Source organism: Dermacentor silvarum, chromosome 3 (assembly GCF_013339745.2).
Source record: "Dermacentor silvarum isolate Dsil-2018 chromosome 3, BIME_Dsil_1.4, whole genome shotgun sequence".
In the NCBI taxonomy this organism is placed as follows: Eukaryota; Metazoa; Arthropoda; class Arachnida; order Ixodida; family Ixodidae; genus Dermacentor; species Dermacentor silvarum.
The window spans coordinates 198,312,996-198,336,593 of NC_051156.1; the positions used below are offsets into that span (position 1 = coordinate 198,312,996).

The following is a 23,598-nucleotide window of genomic DNA, read 5'->3' on the forward strand; positions in this document are numbered from 1 at the left end:
TTCGGACTGCTTGATTTTTCGGATGTTATCGCAGCCCCTAGGGAGTCCAAAAAATCATATGCAGACTGTACATAACACAAATACCCATTGTGTCATAGTGGCAAATACCCATTCTGGGTGATTAGCCAAGAATGGGCAGATACCCAGGGGCACATACTTAGAGGCACAAACCAACGATCTTGTCTATTAAGCGAGGACACGAGAGCGAACACCAAACTCCATTGTTCAATAATTCTTGTGGAATTATTAAAAGGAAGCTTTCTTAACCTATGTCAAAAGTCTGCACTTTGAGTGCGCCCCAGTTTTCTGTTTTGCATACTTGTTACAGCGCTGTAATGTTAAGATAGCACATGCAGTGTTACATGGATGCTAGACTTGCAGATAAAGCAGGTCAGAGACTCACGTAAGTGGATTGGCTGCCCATCACCGAGTGGGTACTTTTGATACCGAGGTACGTTTACAGGTGGCAGCTGAGAAAATCGAGCACTCAGCAAGGGTTCAAGGCGTGCGGCCAGAGGGTCGGTGGGGTGAAACAGGTTGTACACTTGAGAGCATTGTGGTCGTGGCAGGGGAGCTGAAAGAAAAGTAATAAAAAGTAATAAAAAGTAATTAAAAACCAAAACTTCAGGCATTGCTAATTCATATCTTGAAAAGGAGCCACATATGTTTCCCTCAAGGCGACAGAGAAAGCTGATGTAATGCACACTAATTTCAACTTCTTATGACCGTATCTGTGTGGGTTTGAAAATCTTGAAAATGACTTCTGAAGATACAGAGTCCCATGTGCTCACTATCCGCTCAGCAACAGTCACCAGGGGTGCTTTGCTGAGCCATCGTCCGGTTGTCGCCACACACCAGTGCCGTCTACATTTTTCGTTAACGTCAAAGTGCCTGCCTGCAGCACGGCTTACCACTCTACAGCACATGCTCTATGACTTACAGCTTAAATACTGTTTTGAAGCTGCTCAGGCACTTGCCCCTCCCTGCCAGTTAGCAAGGCAAAGCACACACAAGTTGAGTATCCCAGGCCTTCATCGGTGTGAACCACCAAGCAATTAAGTGGCACCGATAAATAAGCAGCAGCAAAGAAACTGGCCGAGGAGAGGCGTCGATGCTTAACAGAGACATGTAGCAGAGATAAAGCAGGTCACATCGCGAGCTGGGTGTGCAGCTCTTACACGAATAAATTCTGGAATACTTTTTTTCTCTCTTATAGAGTCTACAACGTGATGGTGCGACCTATACAAAGGTGCGGCCCTTGCACAAGATTATACAGTAGTATTTAAAACTGTGTGCTAACTTTAACAGGTTAGCAGCTTACACTTGTGCAATTAACCAAAAGGCATCGCCACTTACCGTTCTTGTCATCGAATGAGAGCATTTTGCGGTAAGCCAGCACCAGCGCTATGGGAGAGCCAAACATGAAAAAGTCGGACACTTCGAAATCAAATCGTCCGTGGGCCCCCTGTTCGCTGGAGCACGAACTGGAGCGCCGAGGAGGAGGGGCACTCAGTAGTCTATGGAAACTGAAAAGCAGAAAAAAAAAAACTTTGTGCATAACAATTTATACAGCACTAAAGTACAGACTCGTGATATCACAGTCATAATCACAAGAATGACAGTAATGACACTCCGCAGTAGAATCCAAACCAATCACGTAGCACTGCACATTACATTGCTTGGATATTGGATAAGGTTCCAGTACAGATTTTCTTTCAAGGGTTGAGCCAATTTCAATGTAACATCAATGAAAAAAAAAGAGAGAGACAACCTCGCATTATATATAAATAGCGTGGTTCTTGTAGTGCAAAAAATGTGCCCGTTTGCGCTGCAAATTAGAGCAGAAGCTTCAAACAAGAGCGAGCACATTCAGCACTCAGCAGCAGCAGAAACCTCATTACTACATTCATGCCAATAGGATACACAGGCGTCTTTCTCAGATCAGCATGGAAACTGAAGCTTCGGGTGGGAGACAACCTGGGAATGATGAGAAGTGCTAAAGGCTTCCCCCCCCTCCGCCCCCCTCTGCTGCAGGATAGTTCAGATATATATACTGAAAGTGAGACATCTATGGCAGAGTTCCTTCTCCCAACCATCATCTTCAACATCTTAACTTACTGTCCTCTGCATAGCAAAGGCCTCTTCCAGCAATCTACAACTATCCCGTCTTGCATCAGCTAACACCATCCAATGCCTTATCTCCTCACATCCCCCGATCCTCTTCTGCCCCCAACAATGCTTTGTTTGTACTCATTCTGTTATTCTGCTATTGTTGCACTCATTCCATTATCATTCGCTCGGTGCACTACCACTGCCTTCTATAGTTACACATACCAGTTATCATTCCATTGCCCACTGCACGGTCCTTACCTTCTCACACTTCTTTATTATCTTCCAAGTTCCTGCCCCTTATGTTCGCATACAGTCGAAACCAGATATATCGAACCCACGTATAATGAATTATTGTGTATAACGCAGTAAAATCCCCTTGAAAATTTTTGTATGCAATTTTTATATTATATATCAAATTACCTATATATCGAACTTTTTTGCAATATCAGATTCGATATATCTGGGTTCGACTGTATATCCACAGAATATGATGATTGAACACTTTTTCTTATCAAGGATAATGCTAAGCTGCCAGTCATGTCTGAGTTAACCTTTAACATACACTTTTTAAAAGTAAATATGTATGAATGATGAACGCAACAAACACAAAGAAAGGTGTATTTCGATGCTGCTTATAGTGCACACATACTGAGAAAATAAGGGACAAGCAGAGAGAGAAAGAGAACTGTTTCACACAAGGGCCCGACGTACTAGAAATACAGCGTGCAAGTGCTGAAGCTTGGGCAAGTTGGTACCAGTAATTCATGAACTGATACCAGCTGGCCAAAGCTTCAAAACTTGAAAACAATGAAAGGCTTACGATGCTGCTCCCTCCACGATGCCCGTCACTTCAGATGCAGTAGCGGCTGCCGCAGCTGCATCTGGTGGGTGAGATGCAGACTTGCGATAGCTGCGCGAAGGGGTTCCCTGAGCTGCGGAAGCACCGCCACTACTAGCTGCCGCCACCGCTCCACCTGAGTCCTCTGCATCTTCGTTGCCACTGCCATCGCTGATGGAGATGAGCGGGTTGGGACGTGGGGCAGCTCCAGGAGTCTCTTCGTTGATGCTGTTCTCACTGCCGTAACGGCTACTCATCTGGGCCGCACGGCAGAGTGCATCAAAGCCCAAGATGGAGCCAACGCTGTCCCCAATGAGTGCGACCTGCACAAAGTCAGGACACAAGAAAAAAGGGGGCTGCTAGAACCTGCATTCCAGAAATAAATGTGACATATGAGAATCTGATTTGAAAACATAGTTATTGACCGAAATGTTTTCTACGTTTGCACAGGCAGCATCATTAGAGTCTCTGTGGAGCCTTGATCCTGCAGTGATCTTGCATATGATCTTGTGGCGACTCTGCACTTTCCCGCTTGTTTTGAGCCAAAAGAGATATGTTGCTGGTCAGAAGTATTTAGGAACAAAGGCCTCTTTCACTGCTAATGTTTCCAGAGAAATGGCTTGAGAATGTGCAGAACTAAGGTGTGAAATTAACATTTTCTTTCTAGATTAAGAGCTCATAAAAGCAGCATGTCGGTTGCTCTGAATGTGAAGGAAAAAATAAATCATAAAGCCACTCGAGACTGTGATGAAGGAAGAAAATAAAACATTTCCTCTAGTATTGTGGTTAGCATACCCGAAACACAAATAGCCAGTGGTACTTTTATTACCTAAGAACCAAACTGCATTCGAGTGGACAAAAATGCTTAACTCAATGCTTAAACTTGGCCAGGTTATCGCTACTATCACCAAAAGATGCCTAGGCAGGGAAGTTTTTGTGTGACAGTAGTGTTCAAGCATAACCGTCAAGTTGAACAGTTGGAATCATCGAATTAAGCAGCACAGGGAAAAGATAAACTATTCTCCTCTGCACTGGGAGCTGCCCGCAGAACTATAGGTTCACACAATCGTTATGAACGAAAGGAACCACACCTGTCCTGCAAAGCCTTGCCCTTGCTCAGACTTGAGGAAGTCGTGGTAGGCTTGGTTGGCTGCACAAACAGTTCGCGACACGAGGTCTGGGAAATCGGGCGAGGAGACTGCGAAGAGCGGAAGGGCACCCAGAGGTATCGAGTCCTGATGGCGGAAAGCGCCTCCATCGACTGCCGACGGTGATGCTTGAAAGCTGTAGGGACTCAGGCTGCAAAGGAGGAGAGAGAAGATACGGGTGTCACAGACACACTGGCAGACAGTGTACCATATTTACTCGCATAATGTACACACTTTGTTTCCCGAAAAATGTGCGCGAAGTTGGGTGGTGCGTTCATTGTGCGGGGTAAAATTTCTAGTGATTTTTTTTTACGCGGCCACCTCTAAAAAAGTTGCAGTTTCGCCCGAAAGGCGAACCAATTGTGATAGCAAATGCGCAGACAGCTATACGAAGTAAGGATAGTAGCTTTATAGGCCGTATAAACTTGCAAACATTCGCTAACTATGTAAATTAAAAAGCATGGTATCAGCGCGCACAGACAAACGTGAACACATCACACTCAATGACTGCGGACACTCGCTGTCAAAACGCTGGCGTGAAGAAGTGCAGCAGCAACAGCGAGCAAAGTGACTTTCATGCTGTGCATCGCTTCAACGCAAACTAAGCGGCGAGAACGGAGCACGCACAAAGGTATATAGCCACCGTCACAAGTAGACTCAGCCCCCGACGCAGATCACTTTCAAGATAGGGCGTGCGCGGCTCGCGCAATGTGCAGTTTCTGCGCCACCCCCTCCCTCTCCCCGGCCAACATGCGCGCCACGGAATACGGTGTGTTTCCTCCCCGCTCTCCGTACTTGAACACGGGAAAGTGAGCCGCGGCCGAACGGCAGAAATGCGCCTGGAGTGTTGCTTGGATTTATCGCTGTCACAATAAAAGTAGGAGACACATGGTACGATTCGGCGTCCGATACGGCGTCCAATACAATCATACCCGCCGGACGCCATATCAGACGCCGAATCATACCGTTGATCTCCTACTTCACGGCAGCAAGTTTAGGGTGTAATCATTATGCGAGGAAAAGGAAAACACACTTCTTGATTGGGAAATTGGGGGGTGCGTTCATAATGCGAGTAAATACGGTAATTATAAATTGTCAGAATACAAATGTAAGAAGCACCCTACCTATCACAATAAAAGAGCAGTAAAGAATACAAGACTTGAGCATGCGTAAGTAGTGCATACATAGTCATGCACAACAAATATACATTTTGCATGCAAACTGCTGCACCGTAACTGTAGGCTAGACAGTCACAGTGCAACCAGCAGAATTCTCCACTCCTTTTTGTTCTTCTTACAACCACAGATAAAATAAAAATCAAGTGAGGGGAGTTAAAGATGACCCGCCGCGGTGGCTTAGTCAGCTAAGGCGTTGTGCTGCTGAGCACGAGATCGCAGGATCGAATCCCGGCCGCGGCGGCTGCATTTCGATGGAGGCGAAATGCAAAAAACGCCCGTGTGCTTGCGTTGTAGTGCACGTTAAATAACCCCAGGTGGGCAAAATTAATCCGGAGCCCTCCACTACAGCGTGCCTTATAATCAGAACTGGTTTTGGCACGTAAAACCCCAGAAAGAAGAAGAGTTAAAGATGCATTGCTTCGGTGTGATGTCATGTGTAAATGCCATTGCCATTCTGCCTTGCTGCAGGCTTTAGGCAAAAAAAAAAAGACAATTTTTTTAAATATACATTTATGATTACTTTAAATGACAAGCAACAGATCCCCATCAGGCAGGGCACTAGGACAATCCTCAAGGCAATGAGCTCTTGCATTATTATTATTATTAATATTATTATTAACAGCGAAGCTGTTTAAGCCAGCCGTAATTTGTGGTTTGCGGTTCGTATCAAGAAACTGTCAAGAAATAAAAGAAAATAAACTTTCTTGCCAAAGCGGGATTCGAACCCACGTACCCACGGCAAGCGTCGTAACCACTAGGCTATCCTGCCACACTTGCAGAACATGCATTTATGCGAACCATATGATTGCGTTCTAGCGTCGTCGTCTTCGTTCACTGCTGGCACGTTCGCACGCTCATGCTCTGCGAGGTAGATGTTTTGCGCGCTATGAGAGCGAGAGAGAGAGACGTATTCATGGAGCGGGTCTGCTGGAACGCATTGTCGGTACTGCAACATGGTGGAACGCGGTGTCGGCATTGGAACGCAGTGTCGGTGTTGCAAGCTGCACTATGCAATGCGCAGTGACGGCCGTAAGTCCAAAACGCGCGAAAAGAAATTATCATTATCGTGAGTAATAAGATGAAAAGTTTGTGTGCACTTCTGGAAAATGCTGGGCTACGATCACCCAGCTTCGCTGTTTCAAGCGTTGCGCGGCCGAGTGCAAGGTTAAGCGTTTTTTATTATTATTATTATAAATGCAGCTGTAAGGCAACGCACTTCTTAAAACCTTGTGTGCATAATTAAACAACAACCAAAAATGCAATGTGCTCAGTTATGCTGGTTGCACTTCAGATGCTTCTTTCATGCATGCATGAATGGTGAATATGAGAACCATGAAATGAATCCTCATCAGCTATTAGCTGTAATATTTTGCGATTCTTCTTTACTGATACACCCAAAACAGCTTCTCTTGCCTCTTTTTTTCCCCCTTGAATCTCGAAGCGCATTTCAGCAAGGTGAAGTGACAAAAGACTTGTCAAGCTGCTTAGAGAAAGTGGCCACTCTCAATTTGTTTCGATGAGGCCCATTAACATAACCTACAGAAGATGCCTGTCTTTCAGCGTGCTCTGACAAAGTGATTAACAGTTGACAGACAAGGGAAGCCTCAGGCTGGAACCAAAAGTTTCATGCTTCGACAAAAACTCACAGTAAATAAGTAGATTCTAGCGTGAAACTGATGGCCACGAAAGGACATACGCAGACAGGCTAGGACGCACGACAACAACAAACAAAATAGTACACACATTGACAGCACAAGCAGTGCCTGTCTTGTCAATCTGTGTATTGCTCTTGTGGTCGTGCATTTCACACAGGAATCTGCTCCTATTTACTGTCATGCGCCCAGCAACAGCAACTAGCCCAGCAACATGCCCTACTTAAAAAGACTCACTTGGAGAGAACTGCCAAGGCCTCAGCACAGGGGGCCGGACAGCTCACGAGGCGCAAGGCGACACGACCCAGCATGGTCGGGTAGTGCTGCCGAATGGCCGAATCCATGGCGCCCCGGAATGTGGCCACGTCAGCGGTCTTTGGGGTGTTGCCCTCGGCGCCAGAGTCCAGCACGTTGCCAGCGTGGAGGACCAGCACGAGGACTGAGGTTGGGCAGGGTGTAGCGGAAACTCCCGCCTGGTGTCCCGGCGATGCTGTCGGAGAATCTGACAGGGACGTCGAGGCACCCGTCGTGGACGCCGACCGGCCGAAGCTCACCGCATGCGTCCGCCGGATGTGGGAGGCACTGAATATGCTGTCCTCTGCATGTCGGGTTGAGAAGAAATATACACTTTTAGCTTGATGTTTGCTGTCCATTTCGCACTAAAAATTTACACACAGCTGATTAGCAGGGATGCTAACGTACGTGTGCACATTGCTTGTGCATGTAGTAGAAGCCAGAATGCTCTACCTGCTCTGCCGAGCTGATTGAGCAGAGTGTGATACTTCGCTTCTTTTGTTGTCTTGCAGACAAACTAATGGTGGATCACGTGTGTCTACAGAACATGCGCCTATCAAAATTTTGAAATCAATGCTATTCTTTGCAGTGTGCAGTGCCTGAGTGCTTAATATGTAAGCAGAATGGACCATAAGTGACGCTCGGCTAAAATGGTCTAACGGGGCCAGAGGTAATGAAAAGGACATCTATGGAAGATATTAGAGAGTTTTAGCATGTCCGGTATTCCAGTGAACGCAAGCGGACTGGATGGTTTATCAGATGAGTGGAGGCGCAAACTTGAACAGCCAGCACAGTGCAGCCACCTGGTGGAGGCACGATTACGCTGCTGTTGAAAACTGACACCAGCAGCAAAGTAGAATACACTTGGTTACTGCAATACTAGCTCTGTGTTTGGTCGAGCTCTGCGCCACCAGGCTGGCTGCACTGTGCCGGTCGTCCACATTTGCACCTCCACTCATGCGGTAAAATGCCCAGTCCACTTGCATTTACCAGAATACTGGACACGCTAAAACTCTCTATCTTCAGCTATCTATGCACAGATAAGGCAATGTTTCAGCCCAAAGATTTTACCACAACTGCTCTTTTGTAACAATGAAAACAGTTATGAACACCAAGCAAGAACTCTTTCATAACTCAATAAAGTTTGCATGCGCTGTAAGTTTAACCTCTAGAAACAATAGGCTGACAGCGCATTGCTGAAACCAGTCAGTATCTTATGCTGACATGCCTTGTAAAATTATTCTGATGAATACAGCGTGCTCTTCGAAACACCGAGTGCCAATGTCGATCATTGCTTCAGTGAATAACGCAGTCAGGCTTATACTAATCCTGTCTTTAATTTAGTGGGGACGAACCTGAGCAGCTTTTGGTTCTCATGCTTTTTGTTGATGTTTTTTTTTTTTTTTTAATTTGTGTACTGATATGCTGTTCTAGAAGCGGTGCATCAGTATATGGCGCCACTCATTGGCAACTCATTTTGCTCATGACTCTGGCCTGCTGCAAACCATACCTTTTCACACACACACACACACACACACACACACACACACACACACACACACACACAAAAAAGTAGATCGATAGCTACGTTTGATGATGAATGATTATAAATACCTGGCCCCTGGGATGTCTCAGCAGATGAATAAGGCTTTGATAATGATGGCCTTCGAATTTGTAATGTAAACTAAACTATATTTGCAGTTTTTATTTAAAATGATAATAAAATTAATATGTCAGATTAATAATTTATTACTGCAGTTACCTTGCACCACTGCAAACCTCAAGAGTCTTCCTGAGGGAGACATAACCTTTCCTATAAGGAAGTAGCAAGATAGGCGCTGTAATATGCTCAAGTGTGTAGAAGAACAGCCTAAAAACAGAAACAAATTATGTTTATTTTTATGTGGAGAGTGTTGAAGAAGCTACACTTACCATCAGGCGTGGATGCTCCACCAAAAATTCCACCTTTCTCATTTTCTGAAGAGACCATTTCCAGGGAACTCCATTTGGTCATTGGACTAAAACCATAGTCCTCGGTACCACAGATGTCTGCAAAGATGAGGGTTGCAATGGAAAAGGTGTAGCGTATTGCAGCCTGCCGAGACCATCTCACGCAGTTAAGAAGCAACTCAGAATTAGACACACGTGCCTTCGGCAGTCAAAGAACTCTTCATTGGAACTGCTGTCCGATTCACGAACGATACTCTCCATCCTCCAGTTGGCAAGCTGCAGGTCAAAACTTTGTGTGGAGCTTCCACCTGCAAGAAAGACTCAATGTCTCAACCTGAAGCAAATAGCGTTAAAGGGAAAAAGACTAAAGTCTCATGCAGTAAATGCTAAATAGCACAGTTATTTTAATGCGAAAGCATTATATGCCCCATTGAAAATCCGTCGTAGTCGGCATGACCGAATTATGATACCAAAAATGACAGACAGCGCAAAGAGTGAAAACACATCAAAAAATGCTCGGATTAGCGTCAAATTTCTCAGGGAGGTTCCTGTAAACGAAGTAAATTAATGGCATTGAAAAGAAAATTTTCTGCATTTCGGTCTGAGAGGGAATCGAACCCTGCCCTCCAGGGTGCGAGACGCCACAGTGGCTCAGTGATTCTGGCTGACTAAAGGTGTGCACAGTGAGTGTGTCATTGGGCACGTGACGGCGCAGCCAATGGGGAGGAGGTCGCACCACGTCATGAGTGTATAAAATGAGAGCGGTCATGACATTCCGACGTCTACAAACGGTATAATGCTTTCGCATTCCCACGCGTATGCAGTCTTAAGCGCCTGTGCCAAATTTTTTGTGAACTGCTCTTAAAGTGAAGCTTTCGTTGTGGAGTCGGACAGGCCTTGATGGGGTCATCAGTGGTTGGACTGGGCTGAGATTACCTAAGCTTTCTTTGTGGCATCCGACAGATTCACATGCATTGGTCACCATTGGTGGTGGTTGGACTGTGGAGAGGAGGGTGCGAGTGGTAAGGAGGAAGAAAGGGGTGGCACTGAGATCAAGAAGGTGTAAGGAGAGGTAGTAATACGTGCTCATTAATTGCCACAAGTGATGATGTCATCAGGCTGTGGCATTGGAGTGGGCCCACCATTACCCTAATTACCCTAACTACAAACTGCGTAAGCTGACATAAGTCAAAAGTCAACACTTTGTACCTTTCACCCCGTTTCCCCTGCACGTCTCTTGAGCAATACACATTTTAAAAGAATGTAAGAGTTATCACTCCAAATAATCAGACAGACTTTTCCGTCTTTGCCAGACACTAAAGAAAGTACAGTTACATTACCCTTTTCTCTAGCAAACCACAGAAAGTCAATGTAACCAATTTTGATGTGCCGGCTGGCAAAAAATGAAATAAAAAAAGAACAAAAGCCTTTAAAATGGTAAATTGACCCACAACAGTTTGCATTGAAAATGTTCTCTGTTAGACGTTCAGAAAGATGAGCTTACTACAGTTAATGACTGACTTCAGAAAGAGGGATTGCACAAATCACAAGACTGTGCACAGCAGACTAGATTAAGAAGATGAAGACTGACTGCCATTATCACTGTTATATCACTTTGTACATAACAGTATGTATTCCCTTGCTTGTGTTACTCTGGTCTAGACCATTTTTGCAGCTTGAAGAATATTTTTTTTTTTTTTTTTAGTTTCAATGTTGTTGGTAAATTTCTGGCTTTGGGAGGTACCTCAACTGGAAACAGTGAAAACTGAGGCCTCTATCACATGTTACATAAAACAAAAAGAACAGCAAAATTTACACATTCCAGCTATTACAGATGCAAGTTGTTTCAGCAAAACTAAAAGTAAAGTGCAGTGCACCCCTTATGCAGTGTCAAGTGACATTTCAAGCTCTGGCTACCATACTTCATTACTGTACTGTTATCTAGCAGGCAATGTATTAATGATTCCAGCAGTTTATCTTTGGTCTTAAGGATCGCAATAATATATACGTATGTTCAATGTGCTATACTGCATGTGCCCTACGGGTGTGCGTGCGTGCGTGTTTATATATATATATATATATATATATATATATATATATATATATATATATCATTACTTGTATCATATTATATATTTATATTCATGTATATTGTTACTGTCAAATCTCAATTTACCAAAATAATTCTCTGGTCCCAACAACTTTATTAAATCAAGGTTTAACTGTATCCAGTTACCTATGAGTGCTGTCACCCAGTAGGTGACCAAGTTTCCTATGTGTTTTGATCCATTGTTTCAAAATGCATGATAGATTGAAGCTTTATATTCAGACAACTGCAGCAGAAACTTGATGGAACGGTACAGCTTGCAACTGAATAGGTGACCAATGCAGAGCTCCACTCACTGGGCGAATGGAGGGCTCCTTTCGAGTTGCTGCGGACCCAAGACTTACGGGGTCCCTGGGCATGGCCCCTGCCATCGGCTGGCTTGGGGCTGGCAATGGGCAGGGGTGGAGACGGCTCTGGCTCAGGGCTCCTGAACCAGGCGTGGCGGGCTGCGGCTCTTGGAACGTGCCCGACTAGCAGGCTTCACGGGCTCGCCAACCGTCACCTCCTTATCCTTGTCTATCACATTCAGGTCAACCTTTAACAAAGCCAAAAGGAGAGACGCTCTCGAGTTTCTTCAGGTTAAACTTCTACATACAAGTCACGATGCTTTCACCAATCTGCATAACTAAGTTATCGATCAAGAGTTTAAAGAGTGAAACCAAGGAAATGGCCCGATGGCTCCCGGTCACCGAGTCAAAACGTCTGTAGTGCCAACCGACGCCGCAATGCGGAGCACTTTGGTAAGTTCCTCTCGGCTGTTGAAGCGAAAAACTAAAGAAGCGCAGCGCGTGCTCGAAGCGCGCGCTGTGCTTCCGGACGCTTCCCGGACCCGGACGTGATACGAACACGCAACCTTTTTGGTGTCGGTAAACCATACAGGCCTTGTTAAAACAAATGAAGCCGCTCTGCACATAATCACACCTGGCTCTGTGACAGAGCATCTCAGTGCATTCACAAGGAATGAGGAGTGGGACGCAGACTATCATCCTCACGTGCAAAAAATTATGCTGACAGGACTCGGCAACACTTAAGCGCCTGGCAGACCCGTCTCTTTTGATGAAGGCTGTACATACACAGGAGCAAGGGCGGCACTCCAAGAGTGCAGTTCAAACCCTCCAAGCATGTCATAATAGATGAATTTACTAGTAATAATGGAGGTCCAAGCTTGCAGCGAGCTACTGAACCTCATTTTCAGCACCCATGTCGTGTGAATGTTACAATTGTGAACACCAGCTGACTTGCAAACAAAGAAGCCATGAGAACATTACTGCGCAAAATAGCAGCTGCAAGTGAAGACATTTAAAAGAGCATCACGTCCCATCACACGCTAAGCAAATGTATAAAGTTGCTACAATCAAGTAATTAAATGCTCACGTGACTTGGCAAACTGCCAAGCTAAGCAAGGGAGCCATTGCACTGCACACAAATATAAAGCACAAAAAAAAAACTTCTGCACAGCAATATGTATAAATCAAAATGTGCATTCGTTATAAACCATGGGCTTGTTCTACGACAGCACAAAATTTTAATGCCGCACTAATAAAGAGCCTCGTGAGGGATGAAAAGTCTCGATTACATTTACTTCACTGTTTTAACAAGCAAGCAAGGATGAGAAAATTCATTCATGCTTAGTAGGAAAATTATTCTTAAATGTTATGATGCCATAACTGCCTACACGGTGCACTAATGAAATTCCTATGAACCGAGGTGTTTTTCCAAGTCGATTTTAGCGGGCACCTGAAAAAAAGTTCATTCAAGTAACAAATTCAGAAGTATTGGCAAATACAAATCTAAAACTACAACATCGACAAATACAAATTCTAAATGTAAGAAATACAAAATAAAACCTTTTTTTTTTTATTTCTTCAGATGTCTGGTGCCATGCACGTAGGCATGCTGCTCGGTACGAAATCATTAGGATGTGGCGGCACTGAAGTTAATTTTGACATATGTAAGTGAGACATCGCAATTATCTCCTTGCATGACCTTTCTTTGAAAGGCACAATTAGTGTGTGGATTCAAGTTTTCGAAATTCTTCCTGCAAAATATTCAAAGTAGCATAATACTGAAGAAGTGATGAGCCTGCATATTCGTCTGCTCTCTGAAACTAGACACCTGATGTACCTAACTGTGCATTTTTCTAGATTATATGTCACAGCAGCGCCTTTGTTTACGTATGCGCATCTTGACTGAATGAAAACAAGATTTCACAGCAAGCCTCGTTTGCTTATCAACGAATGAGGTGCAAGTGTCGCACTGACCTTTACACCCACCTTCCTCGTGATCAATTATTCATTCAAATGTTGTCTGTCACTCAAACAAAGGAAAAAAAGCAAAAAATAGAAAAAGACGCTCTTCATATGAAAAAGGAATACGAGTGAACGAGATTGGCAGCCGCAGATGGTTATGCTTCTGTCACAAGCATACGCGGAAAACAGTCATGGTTTTACATCTGCCTGACCTCGCTTACCTTTTTAAGTGTTGGAGTATGCGCACATGCTAGACGTAAACAGAAAGAGAACAAGCGATGCGACTCCACATGCTTTCACGAAAGAAGTAGACGAAGTGTTCCTTTCTTTCGTGCGAAAAGAAGGAAAGAAATGACACTCCTAACGACACATTCTGAACATAACCAATTTTATTTGCATGTTTTCCAACTCCCCTTTTATATTAACTTAAGATATGAGGCTGCATTGAGCCTTATGTGTATAGACAACTTGCCCTAAGAACACAAAGAGAAAGAAAATTTAGAAAACAAGGAAACTCCAAAACAAGGTATTGCCATGAAATTTTGAAATGTAAGCATAATATGTTCACGTATCTGTTACTTAAAAAGCAGGTGCACAAGTTAAGAACGTTTAAAATAATACCGCAGGACAACAGATACAAATGTCTACCACAGCAGTGAGCAATGTTCAAAATATGTGCAAAAAAATGTGGGAGGGGGGGGGAGGGTAATAGGGAAAGATAACAATAAAGCCATCTGTTACGGCATCAAAATATCTGCACACTCACAGAGTTTTGCAGAGCAATTATGTTGCAAAACAACATGAGCCAATGTGGGCTGGTACAATGTAGTACAGTAATGCAATAATGCAGCCTTTTTTTATTTATCTTTGAAATAATTTTTTAAATAAGTCAACTAAAGTCCACCCCCTGCTTCTAGAATGAAATCACGCCAGTCTTTGGCCAGGGTGCCAAAAAGGTACAAGGTTGAATTGCTGGCTTACATTCTACCCCCCGCTTCCAGAAAGGATTACACCAATGTGTTACGAGGGTGGCAGAGAGGTACAAGCTTAAACTGCTGGTTTACGTTCTACATACTGAACAGTGCAGACGGAACGAAGGAGAAACAGTACACATGTGCTATCACGTAATCATCACATTCAAAAGTAGTGATGAATACTGAACATCGCATAAATAGGAGCGACAAATATGCGTTACTGTTCCAGCTAACTCGTTCTCTATGCACCGACGAAATTTGATGGTGTATATGTTTTGAATACTACATCTAGGTACATTACTTGCTTTTTTTTTTTTTCAGGCAGAATAAGAATGAAATACGTGTCACCAAAATTTAAAATTCAAATTAAGGGGTCTAGTGCCTCAAAGAAACACATGGGATATGAGGGACACCTTAGTGGGAGGCTCTGGATTAATTTCCACCAACTGAGGTTCCTAAATCTAAGTACACAAGAGTTTTTGCATTCCAACCCCATCTTTATGTAGTCATCGCAACCAGGGATCAAAACTGCGATTTTGTAATCGGTGACAGGCCATAGTCACTAAGCCACCACGGCAGGTAGTATGGCTTACCCACAGCGATGCCAGACAAAACGTGTAGAATTTGCAGGAATGAAACAGTGGTGCTCCGTGTCACTGTAATGGCAAAACTAGGCACACATCTTGCTAAGGTATAGTTAAGCCCTAACAATGACTGACGGCATTACCGCTCCGTTAGCACAAATTCTGTCCTTTCTGTCTGGAATCGATGCAGATAACGCTTACTTCTTACCTAATCTATATGAAGCAGGCAAGTAATGCACCCAAATCTGGCATTAAGATACATCCACATCACAATGCCACTTTCGTGCAAAATGTGAGCCTGAATAAGTCAACAGCTTAGCCAGAAGAGTCATGTGTATAACTAAAACTCCTATTTACACAATATTCAGTACATAGCCCTGAAAGCACATGACAAGCTTCCAGAAATATGTACACAGGCAATCCATAGAGAAGAGCATGACCCTTCCTAAGTAAGTTGCTCGGCCAACTGCCAAAAGAAAGACTGCACTTGCTTTATGACCATTTCCTTTGCTGGTCAGCCAAGCCAAGTGAGTCACAGAGAATTGTGTTCTTACTCCGATTGCCTCATCACGCTTCGCTTGAAGAATGCTTGTTTTAACAGCAGAGCTGTTTTTAGTCTGTTCCTGCGTGATGGCCGCCGTCACACAGGGGCAAAGCTGGAGAAGTCACGTTACCAGGAGAGGATGAGAGCAGGTCACGTGACCAGCAGAGGAGGAGAGGTGCGCTGGGGGAGGAGGCGACCACAGCGAAGCTGTGCATTTACGGCCGCTTGGCTGGCCCGAACGGTGCTACTTGCGGGGGATAGGACGCATCGGCGTCCACGGGCGACGGTGTTCCTAGCGCGTTGCGGGGGATGGGACACAATCTGTCGAAGCAGTGGAGATGTGGTCGTTCCTTCGGTCTAAAACAAAGATCACCGCAGTGAAAAAGATACACGACAATCGCAGAAACAGAACGACCACAGCTCCGCTGTTTCGACAGATTTCACTTCGTGGAACTGGCTGCATTTTTTTTTCAATGTTATAAGCATTGCAATAGCATTAAATGAGATCATTAGTTGACAGCATATGTGTTTTGTTTGTCTCATCCGATCATCTGCGCTGTTTGCTGTGTTAGGAGGGTGGCACAGATCTGCGGTGATGTAGCTACAAGCAGGAAGAGGAAAACCACAGCTAATAATTTTTACAAGCCACAAATTATTTGTTAAGTAACCGCACCAGAGAAAAATATTTCAAGGATTTCTCTAGAAAACCCAAGGCAGCATACACAAAGAACAAAGAAAAAGATACACATAATGGCACGAACATTTCACTAGCCTATAAAACTTTAAACCGAAAGCAGAAAAAGAAAAGGCTTTACTGAAAAACCCAGAAGGTATTAGGAGAAAGCCAGTTTCAAATTGACATTTCCTATGCAGCGGTTGAAACATGCCACAATGTTCAGAGAGCAGCCAGAGTGCAGAATTCCATTGAATGTGCAGTCGGCCAAAACAGATCACTCACGAGTCATGCTCTAATGCAAGCATAGAGTCCCCGCATGTGTGCCATTTCTTTGCCGACTGCAGAATCATGGGTGGTGGAAGACACCACGGGAGCCAGAAAAGAAGTAAACTTTCTTGAAACCTACACACACACACATACAGCTTAAGCTAATGATGTTCACTGAGGTGACGACGGTAATCCTGATAACATGATAAAACATGTATATTAAGAACCATGGCCTGTACCTAAACCTGACGGAAGACCACGAACAAACAGATACAACACATGCATCTGAATCTGGCAAATCAGTTCTGCAAAACTCCATAAGGTGGAGGAAGATTCATTAAAGGGCCAAACTGTCATCCACCCAACAGTAGACTTAAGCTACAAAGGAAACCAATGCAAGCTTCTCAGAATCAACAAGAAAGCTTGGCAGCATCAGAACAGTTGGTCCTGGTTCGGGCATTGAACCTGGGGCGACTGCTCCAGCTTCCAGGATTCCAGGTTCCGGGGCGACTGCTCCACCATCTGAGCTAACCAGGAGGCTAGCAGGCCGCAGAGCAAGGCCAAATGAATAACTCAAAGCACAACAACAAGAAATATGGCAAATTAGCCATGTGGAAATTCACTAGGGGCAAGATGCGTTGAAAGCCAAGAGGCATGTTTCTTCAACTGCCAAGCTTTCTTGATGAAAAGCCATATCTGTATCTTTGTGCTACATGCTACTGTCTGCTGGATGACAATTTTTCCCTTTCAACAGATACACCTAAATACACCTAAAAAACAGGGCAATGGTTAAACACCAGAGCCCTTTACGGATTGCCAGCAACTTAAAAGTAACATGAGAAAGAAAGAAATAACTTTAAAAATCTCACTCAATTGTATGCAGCAACAGAATATGAAAGTCTAGTGCAGCTAGAGAATATGTGGTGCTGCACAATGTGTGCAATCAACAAAAAAAAAAAAAAAGAAAGTGAATACTACAGTGAACACAAATCTTGGGCTGATATCACAACATAAAACTGCCTTCAGGAACACACATTCTTAGAAGTAGTAATAGTACAACCAGGCAGTGAGCTGCTTTACCAATAGCAACTTACAAAATTCTAAAAAAAATAAAAAAAAATAGGAGTGCAACAACAAAACTCCAGATTTGAAAAAAAAAAAAAAGGCATCATAACAGAACACAACCGCAGCTGGAGCCCTGAGAATACCCTGCGCCAATGCAGCAATACAGGAAAGATACAGGAACAAATGAAGCAGTCCAAAAAGGAGTTAAGGTAAATGCTGACTTTCCCTAGTCTCAAGTCAGTGCCAAGAAATGTCAAGTCAAGACAAAGAAAGAAGACGAGGATCTGATAGTCGGTTTATAAAATTGGGAGCCATAGAAAACAACTCAAAATAACAAATAAAGTAAAAACCTTTACATATTGCACACCGCATATAAAACAGGAAAGAAAAAAACCCTTGTACACAACCATGCATTTTGCTGAATTACAACCCCACAAGAAAAGTGGCTAAGCGCCAACTTTCCCACCTAAACGCATGGTCATACGCATACTTGCTCTCAAGTGACAGAAAATACCCTGGTGGAAACAAGTAGCTTTCACATTAAAACAAATAAAAGAATAAAAACAACAGGCTTAGTACAAATTGTGTCACAATTATGACTTCAGCTCTTAGTTGAATAAGGGCACTGAAAATGGCAAGTTCTGAAAATTTTTTAGACGAACTGTTCGCAACCTTGCATCTACAGAAACCCAGATATCAAGCAATTATTGCCACAGCACCTACATGAATTGCTGAACTGCCTTTTAATGAATAAGCATTCTTTGGCGAGTATCCCAGCATAATCTGTCATGCCAAAAGCGTAATGCCTTGTGCGTCAACAAAAATGCGTAAGTTGCGAAGTTAAGACATTTAATCGCTATAATGGTGTAAATGTAGGTGATTGGTAGCTTTATAAGTGATAAGGAACGATCGAAACCCCCATTAAAATTTTTTCTCAGAGAGAATACCCATATGACCAGATTTATGCATACCCATAGGGATACATGGAGCTCCACAGAAAATGCTTGGCAAAGCCTATAGCAAGGGTAGGCCAACTTGAAGTTTGGGGGTGGGCCAGCTGAAATTTGGGGATGAGTCAACTTGAACACTGGGGGTGGGCCAACTTAAAATTTGAGGATGTGCCAATTGAAATTTGGGGGTAGGCCAACTGAAATTTGGAGGTGGCCCAACTGAAATTTGGGGGTATGCTTACGTATACTTAGACAACTCCAGTTTAAGCTTCTGCATACTTTTTGTTCACCTTAAACGTTCCAATATGTGTAACTTGCCATTTCTAGCTAGCCAGGTCAAATGCCACCAAGTTCCAGGAATTTGAGATAAGTAAGCCAGAACAAGTTCTAGAAATTTTAAGATACGTAATTTAAAATGAGTTATAGGAATTCACAGGTAAGTAAATTAAATTAAGTTCTTCTGGGAATCTTAGGATAAGCAATTTAAAATGAGTTCTAGGAATTCCCCAGATAAGTAAATTAAAACAAGCTCTTTCTAGGAAAACATGATAGTGTGATGAAGGATAAACCATTCATTACCCATTCATTAACCATGCATTAACAATATACCAACCTCAGCCAGACTGAGATAGGGCGTGATGCGTCCCAATGTATGTAGTCACGAATTTATGTTCAGCAGCCACAGGAAGCTGAAAAATTGAAGTCTATCCCCTTAAGACTAGAAAACAGAAACAAGCAAACAAACAAAAGAAGATGAGACAGCACGAATCTCTTATTTAAATCAAGACAAACACAGTAAAAGAAGGGTCTCACAGTCGGGAATGCTATGGCAAGAGGATGGCTAATGCAAACAAACTGCAACCTACAAAGCGCTGTATTTTTGTGTGTATAATCGGCAATATAATTATAAGTACCAACCGGAGATGGGCGTGATATGAAAATTTTATCTTTAGGTGCAGCTTTACGAAAGAGTGGCATGCTTTTTTTTTTTTGCTTCGAATCCGCAAGTAAGGGAAAAATTAATGCATAAATATATACCCCACATTGCCGTTAAGCCGCTGGCATGCTCAATAGAAAGCAGCTGTGAAAACAGTGATGGCTGGACACCTAAAACAAGCTTGTTTCTGGAGCTTTGATTTATGCTAACGATGGTTCTTGATCACCTTCAGAAAGGCATGAACAATGGTGTATGCAGTTCCTTACGATGGTTTACATGCACATTTCCTCCCTATTTCTAAAAGTTGCAACATGAGATCAGGGTTTTATGCAGGGGTGGGTTGTATGCACGAAAGTATGGTATGTAAAAAGTGCCCGGAATAGTTGTCTCCGCCAATGTGAACTTTTGAACAAGAGCAGTGCACCCTGCACAAACCTGCTAGGGAGAGTAATACCGGCGTCACAGGGGCACTAACAATTGCGATTGAGCCTAATCGGGATTTACCACGATCAAATATGTCCCTGCGATTTGTGTAACCATAAAAACAGCCAACCACGCCACAACAAGCCAAAACAACCAGAAACATGCCACACAATGGGATGGGGACAGCGAAAAAATGAGCAACTGCGCTTACTGCATATCTTGCTTTTGTCAGACCAGGCAGGGTAGGCAATAAAGCAATGAGTCCAAACATGTTGTGCTAGGGCTCAAAGTGGTCAGATATTGTGCAACAGAGGTGGTGTTGGTCAGAATAATTCTGAGCTGCAGTTCTACCCGACATGCGTCACCTGATAAGAACTGAAATAGTATAACAAGAACCATTCTAGATGCAACCTCTATGCAGTTAGGTGAACAGGGTGAACCTTACCATGGCTTTGCATTAGCTGCCGCAGGAACATCAAGCCATGCATTGCATACATACTACACATCTTCGTCAGAAACTATCACCACTATTTCTGATAGAGAAGACTGCTGACCTCAAGCAAGACAAAATATTATCAGCAAAGCCTCATTGGTTCCCAGAAAGGATGATACTGCAGTCACTAACCATGTCTTGCAATGAGAATGAAGTCTTCAGAGTCAATATGTGTTCCTTTTTCACACAAACCACATAAGCATATGTTAGACGCTTATACAGCTGAGCCTCATCTTAGCCAAATCGCACTTGCATTCAAAGAGCATTGTGTTTCGCACGGCAGACACGTTTTACTACTGAAGATTGCGTTTCATATTCATGCAATTATTCTGCTGGCTAACATATTCAATGTTTATATAAGACGTTGATAGGAATCAAACAGTAACAGTATTCCAGTTGTACTCTTTACTTAAACAATGATACCGTGTAGCTGGCTTTGCCTTGGTTTCTAGTGTGTTCAGTGAGCTGAAATAAACTGTGGGCTACTAGTCACTGTTATAAAATGCACCACTTTATTGAAGAGGTCCCGAGAGACCTAACCTTGGACCGAGCAAGTAGTGTAACTTCCTCCTCTTCAACCCATTTGTATCCGCAGGCCTGAGTTCGTGGAACCGACAGGTCAGTTTAAAAAGACCAAAGGCACACCACTGAACCATCCAGAACAACAGAAACAACACTTGCCACACAAAACTCGCAAGAAATCTGCCATTCTGTTAACGTTGCTGCTTTTGGCACTCAGCAGGCACGAGAAAGAATGGGTGTGGAGAGGTGGGGTTGGGGTGGAGGGAGGGTGACGGCGGCTGGAGTGCGGGGCAGCAGCGGTGCATGTTTTCCGCCTCAGGAGGAGGCAGCGCCCACCTTGGGGATGGAGGCGGCCGAACAGGAGTGAGCCAGGGCCTCGTCCTCATCCCCTTCTTCGCTGACCTGGTCGACGGCCATCTTGCGCGCCAGGGCTTCCTGGGTCTCGCGCTCAATCTGCCGGATGTCCTCCATGGTGAGCCCCACCCACTCGTCCTGCCAGGCCCACGCCTGCCGATGAGCCCGCAGCATCGTCTTGCGCAGCGCTGCAGCACAGAAGTGAATGCACAGGCGCCATGTCACATGATGCTCGCAGACACTTGGGTTAGATATTTTACAGTAAGCAGCCAGTTCATACCGCGCTTGGCACCATTGTGTCCACTTTCTGTCTGTGTCCCAAAGCCCCTCACAGGTTTCTTGTATTGCAAATAGCAAAGGCCTAGCATAAGGCCGTGGATTTTGGAAGCACGCAGCATTAAAAACGGCACGCAGAACAAGTGGACACAAGATGACACGCTGCGTCTCATTTTCAGCGCTGTTTACACCCAAAACATGTGCCACCTAGCTCACCTAGTCGCATTACTGCCCTGCATTTCTTTACAGAAGGTAAACAAGTACGCTACTGTCGCTCACCACGCTGTGGCATGGTGCAAGTGGCAGTTATAAACCAGCAATAAGGGGAAAGAGTTTTGAATGATAGTGGAAGTTGGTCTTTGCCTATGATGTGTAGCTGTTAATAATATCACAGATCTCCCTAGACTGTTTCTCAATTTCTTTCACCCTCTCTGTTTCTATCCCCCCCTCCCTTTTTTTGTTGGCAGTGAGGTGTACCGTGTAAACCATTTCATAGACTCACTGCCCTTCCCATAAGTAGCACAATGTGCTTCTACGTCACATTTTATCCATGCATTCACACATAAAGAGACATTCTTCAGTGCTTACTCAAACTTTCCAGTTTGTCATCTGTAAAAGTAGCCCTACAATGGGCACTGACCTATGTCGTGGATGAACTTTTCAATCTTGCTTTGCATGCCCCAGTAGCGGAATTCCACTCGGCAAAGTTTGTAGGCACACATGATGGTCCCATCGCCAGGTGGGGGCGCCGGCGTCCCCAGCTGCCGGTGGTCAAGGTAGGCCTGAATCCAGTCATCATCCAGGGGACCTCGTGACGTCTTGGCCGAGACGTACAGCTTCGGGTCCTCCTCACGCACATAGTCTGAACCAGTCAGCTGGTCCTTAACCACGTCGATAAGGTCTGCACCATCACAAATTTCTTTGTTTTGAAAGTTTTCAAAGTCCCTGATATTTCCTGTTTGCCATGTCACATCACCAGTCACTAATTCTGTTATAATTGACCAATTTTCTTTCCTTCATTTATGTGGTAATGATTGTAATTAGTCTACGGTAAGTAACAGTGAGCCTCATAATCGTTACAATGTACTAGGTTAGTAACCAATGCGTAACCACTACTTTCTTTGTATTCATAATTTGTATTTATGTGAATGCATTTTAAACATTATTTGTACTCTTCTCCTCACCCAATGCTAGTATATGGAGCCTGGGAGGAATATAAATAAATAAATAAATAAATAAATAAATAAATAAATAAATAAATAAATAAATAAATAAATAAATAAATAAATATGCTTCAGTCAATTACTCGGCCTGTTTGGGAGGTGAGCATCTCCAGAATTTCCATGGCCACATGAGATGAACCAAGCTTTTTTTGTATACGATACTGACTTAGATGCAATATTTTTGTACCATTCAAGAAACCCAGCCCTTATTAATACAGCAAAAAAATAAGCAAGGTGTTTTTGCACAAAGTGCAGAACTGTAAAGCTGGTAAACAACAAAATTCTGAACATTAAAACCTGATAAGAAAATGAACTTCTAATTTCTGTTCATTATACCGAGTTCTTCCATTAAAGCTATCACGACCACCTCATCACTGTTGTTCATTTTAAAAAAAACTTCATTATAGTTCCAACAGTAAACTGACCTGCTATAACATAGTAACCTATGTGAATGCCATGTCCAATGTCAAACGTCTGCATTTTAGTCAAGTGTTGTTCCAATAAGAGTTTTTAACACAACCTGAAATGTGCCTGCCGGTAGTGAGGCTTCTGAATGAATTCTATGATTCAGTGTGCTCTGCACTAGAGCATCACATGGAGTGCGAACAATGCAAGTCATGCAGATGCTTTCATTACAGACAATACTGTAATTGGACCCTGCTCGACCAAGGATGGTGGTAGCTTAGAGACACTGTGCTTGAGACACCCCTATTATTTTAATTAAAATTTACTAAATTATGGGGTTTGGGTACCCTAACTCTCTTAGTAAGGACTTCTGTAGA

General features: G+C 43.6%; 1 protein-coding gene across 1 annotated transcript in view; it reads right to left on the bottom strand.

The window, feature by feature from the left end:
- The window catches only part of LOC119446438 (protein retinal degeneration B-like), a 56,759-nt gene that overhangs the window by 23,616 nt on the left and 9,545 nt on the right, over positions 1-23,598 (bottom strand). The window contains 11 exon segments of the mRNA XM_037710870.2: positions 404-574; positions 1,357-1,526; positions 2,933-3,273; positions 4,042-4,249; positions 7,166-7,526; positions 9,155-9,273; positions 9,375-9,480; positions 11,576-11,708; positions 11,710-11,814; positions 21,300-21,505; positions 22,234-22,494. Coding sequence (XP_037566798.1) covers positions 404-574; positions 1,357-1,526; positions 2,933-3,273; positions 4,042-4,249; positions 7,166-7,526; positions 9,155-9,273; positions 9,375-9,480; positions 11,576-11,708; positions 11,710-11,814; positions 21,300-21,505; positions 22,234-22,494 — 2,181 coding nt within the window.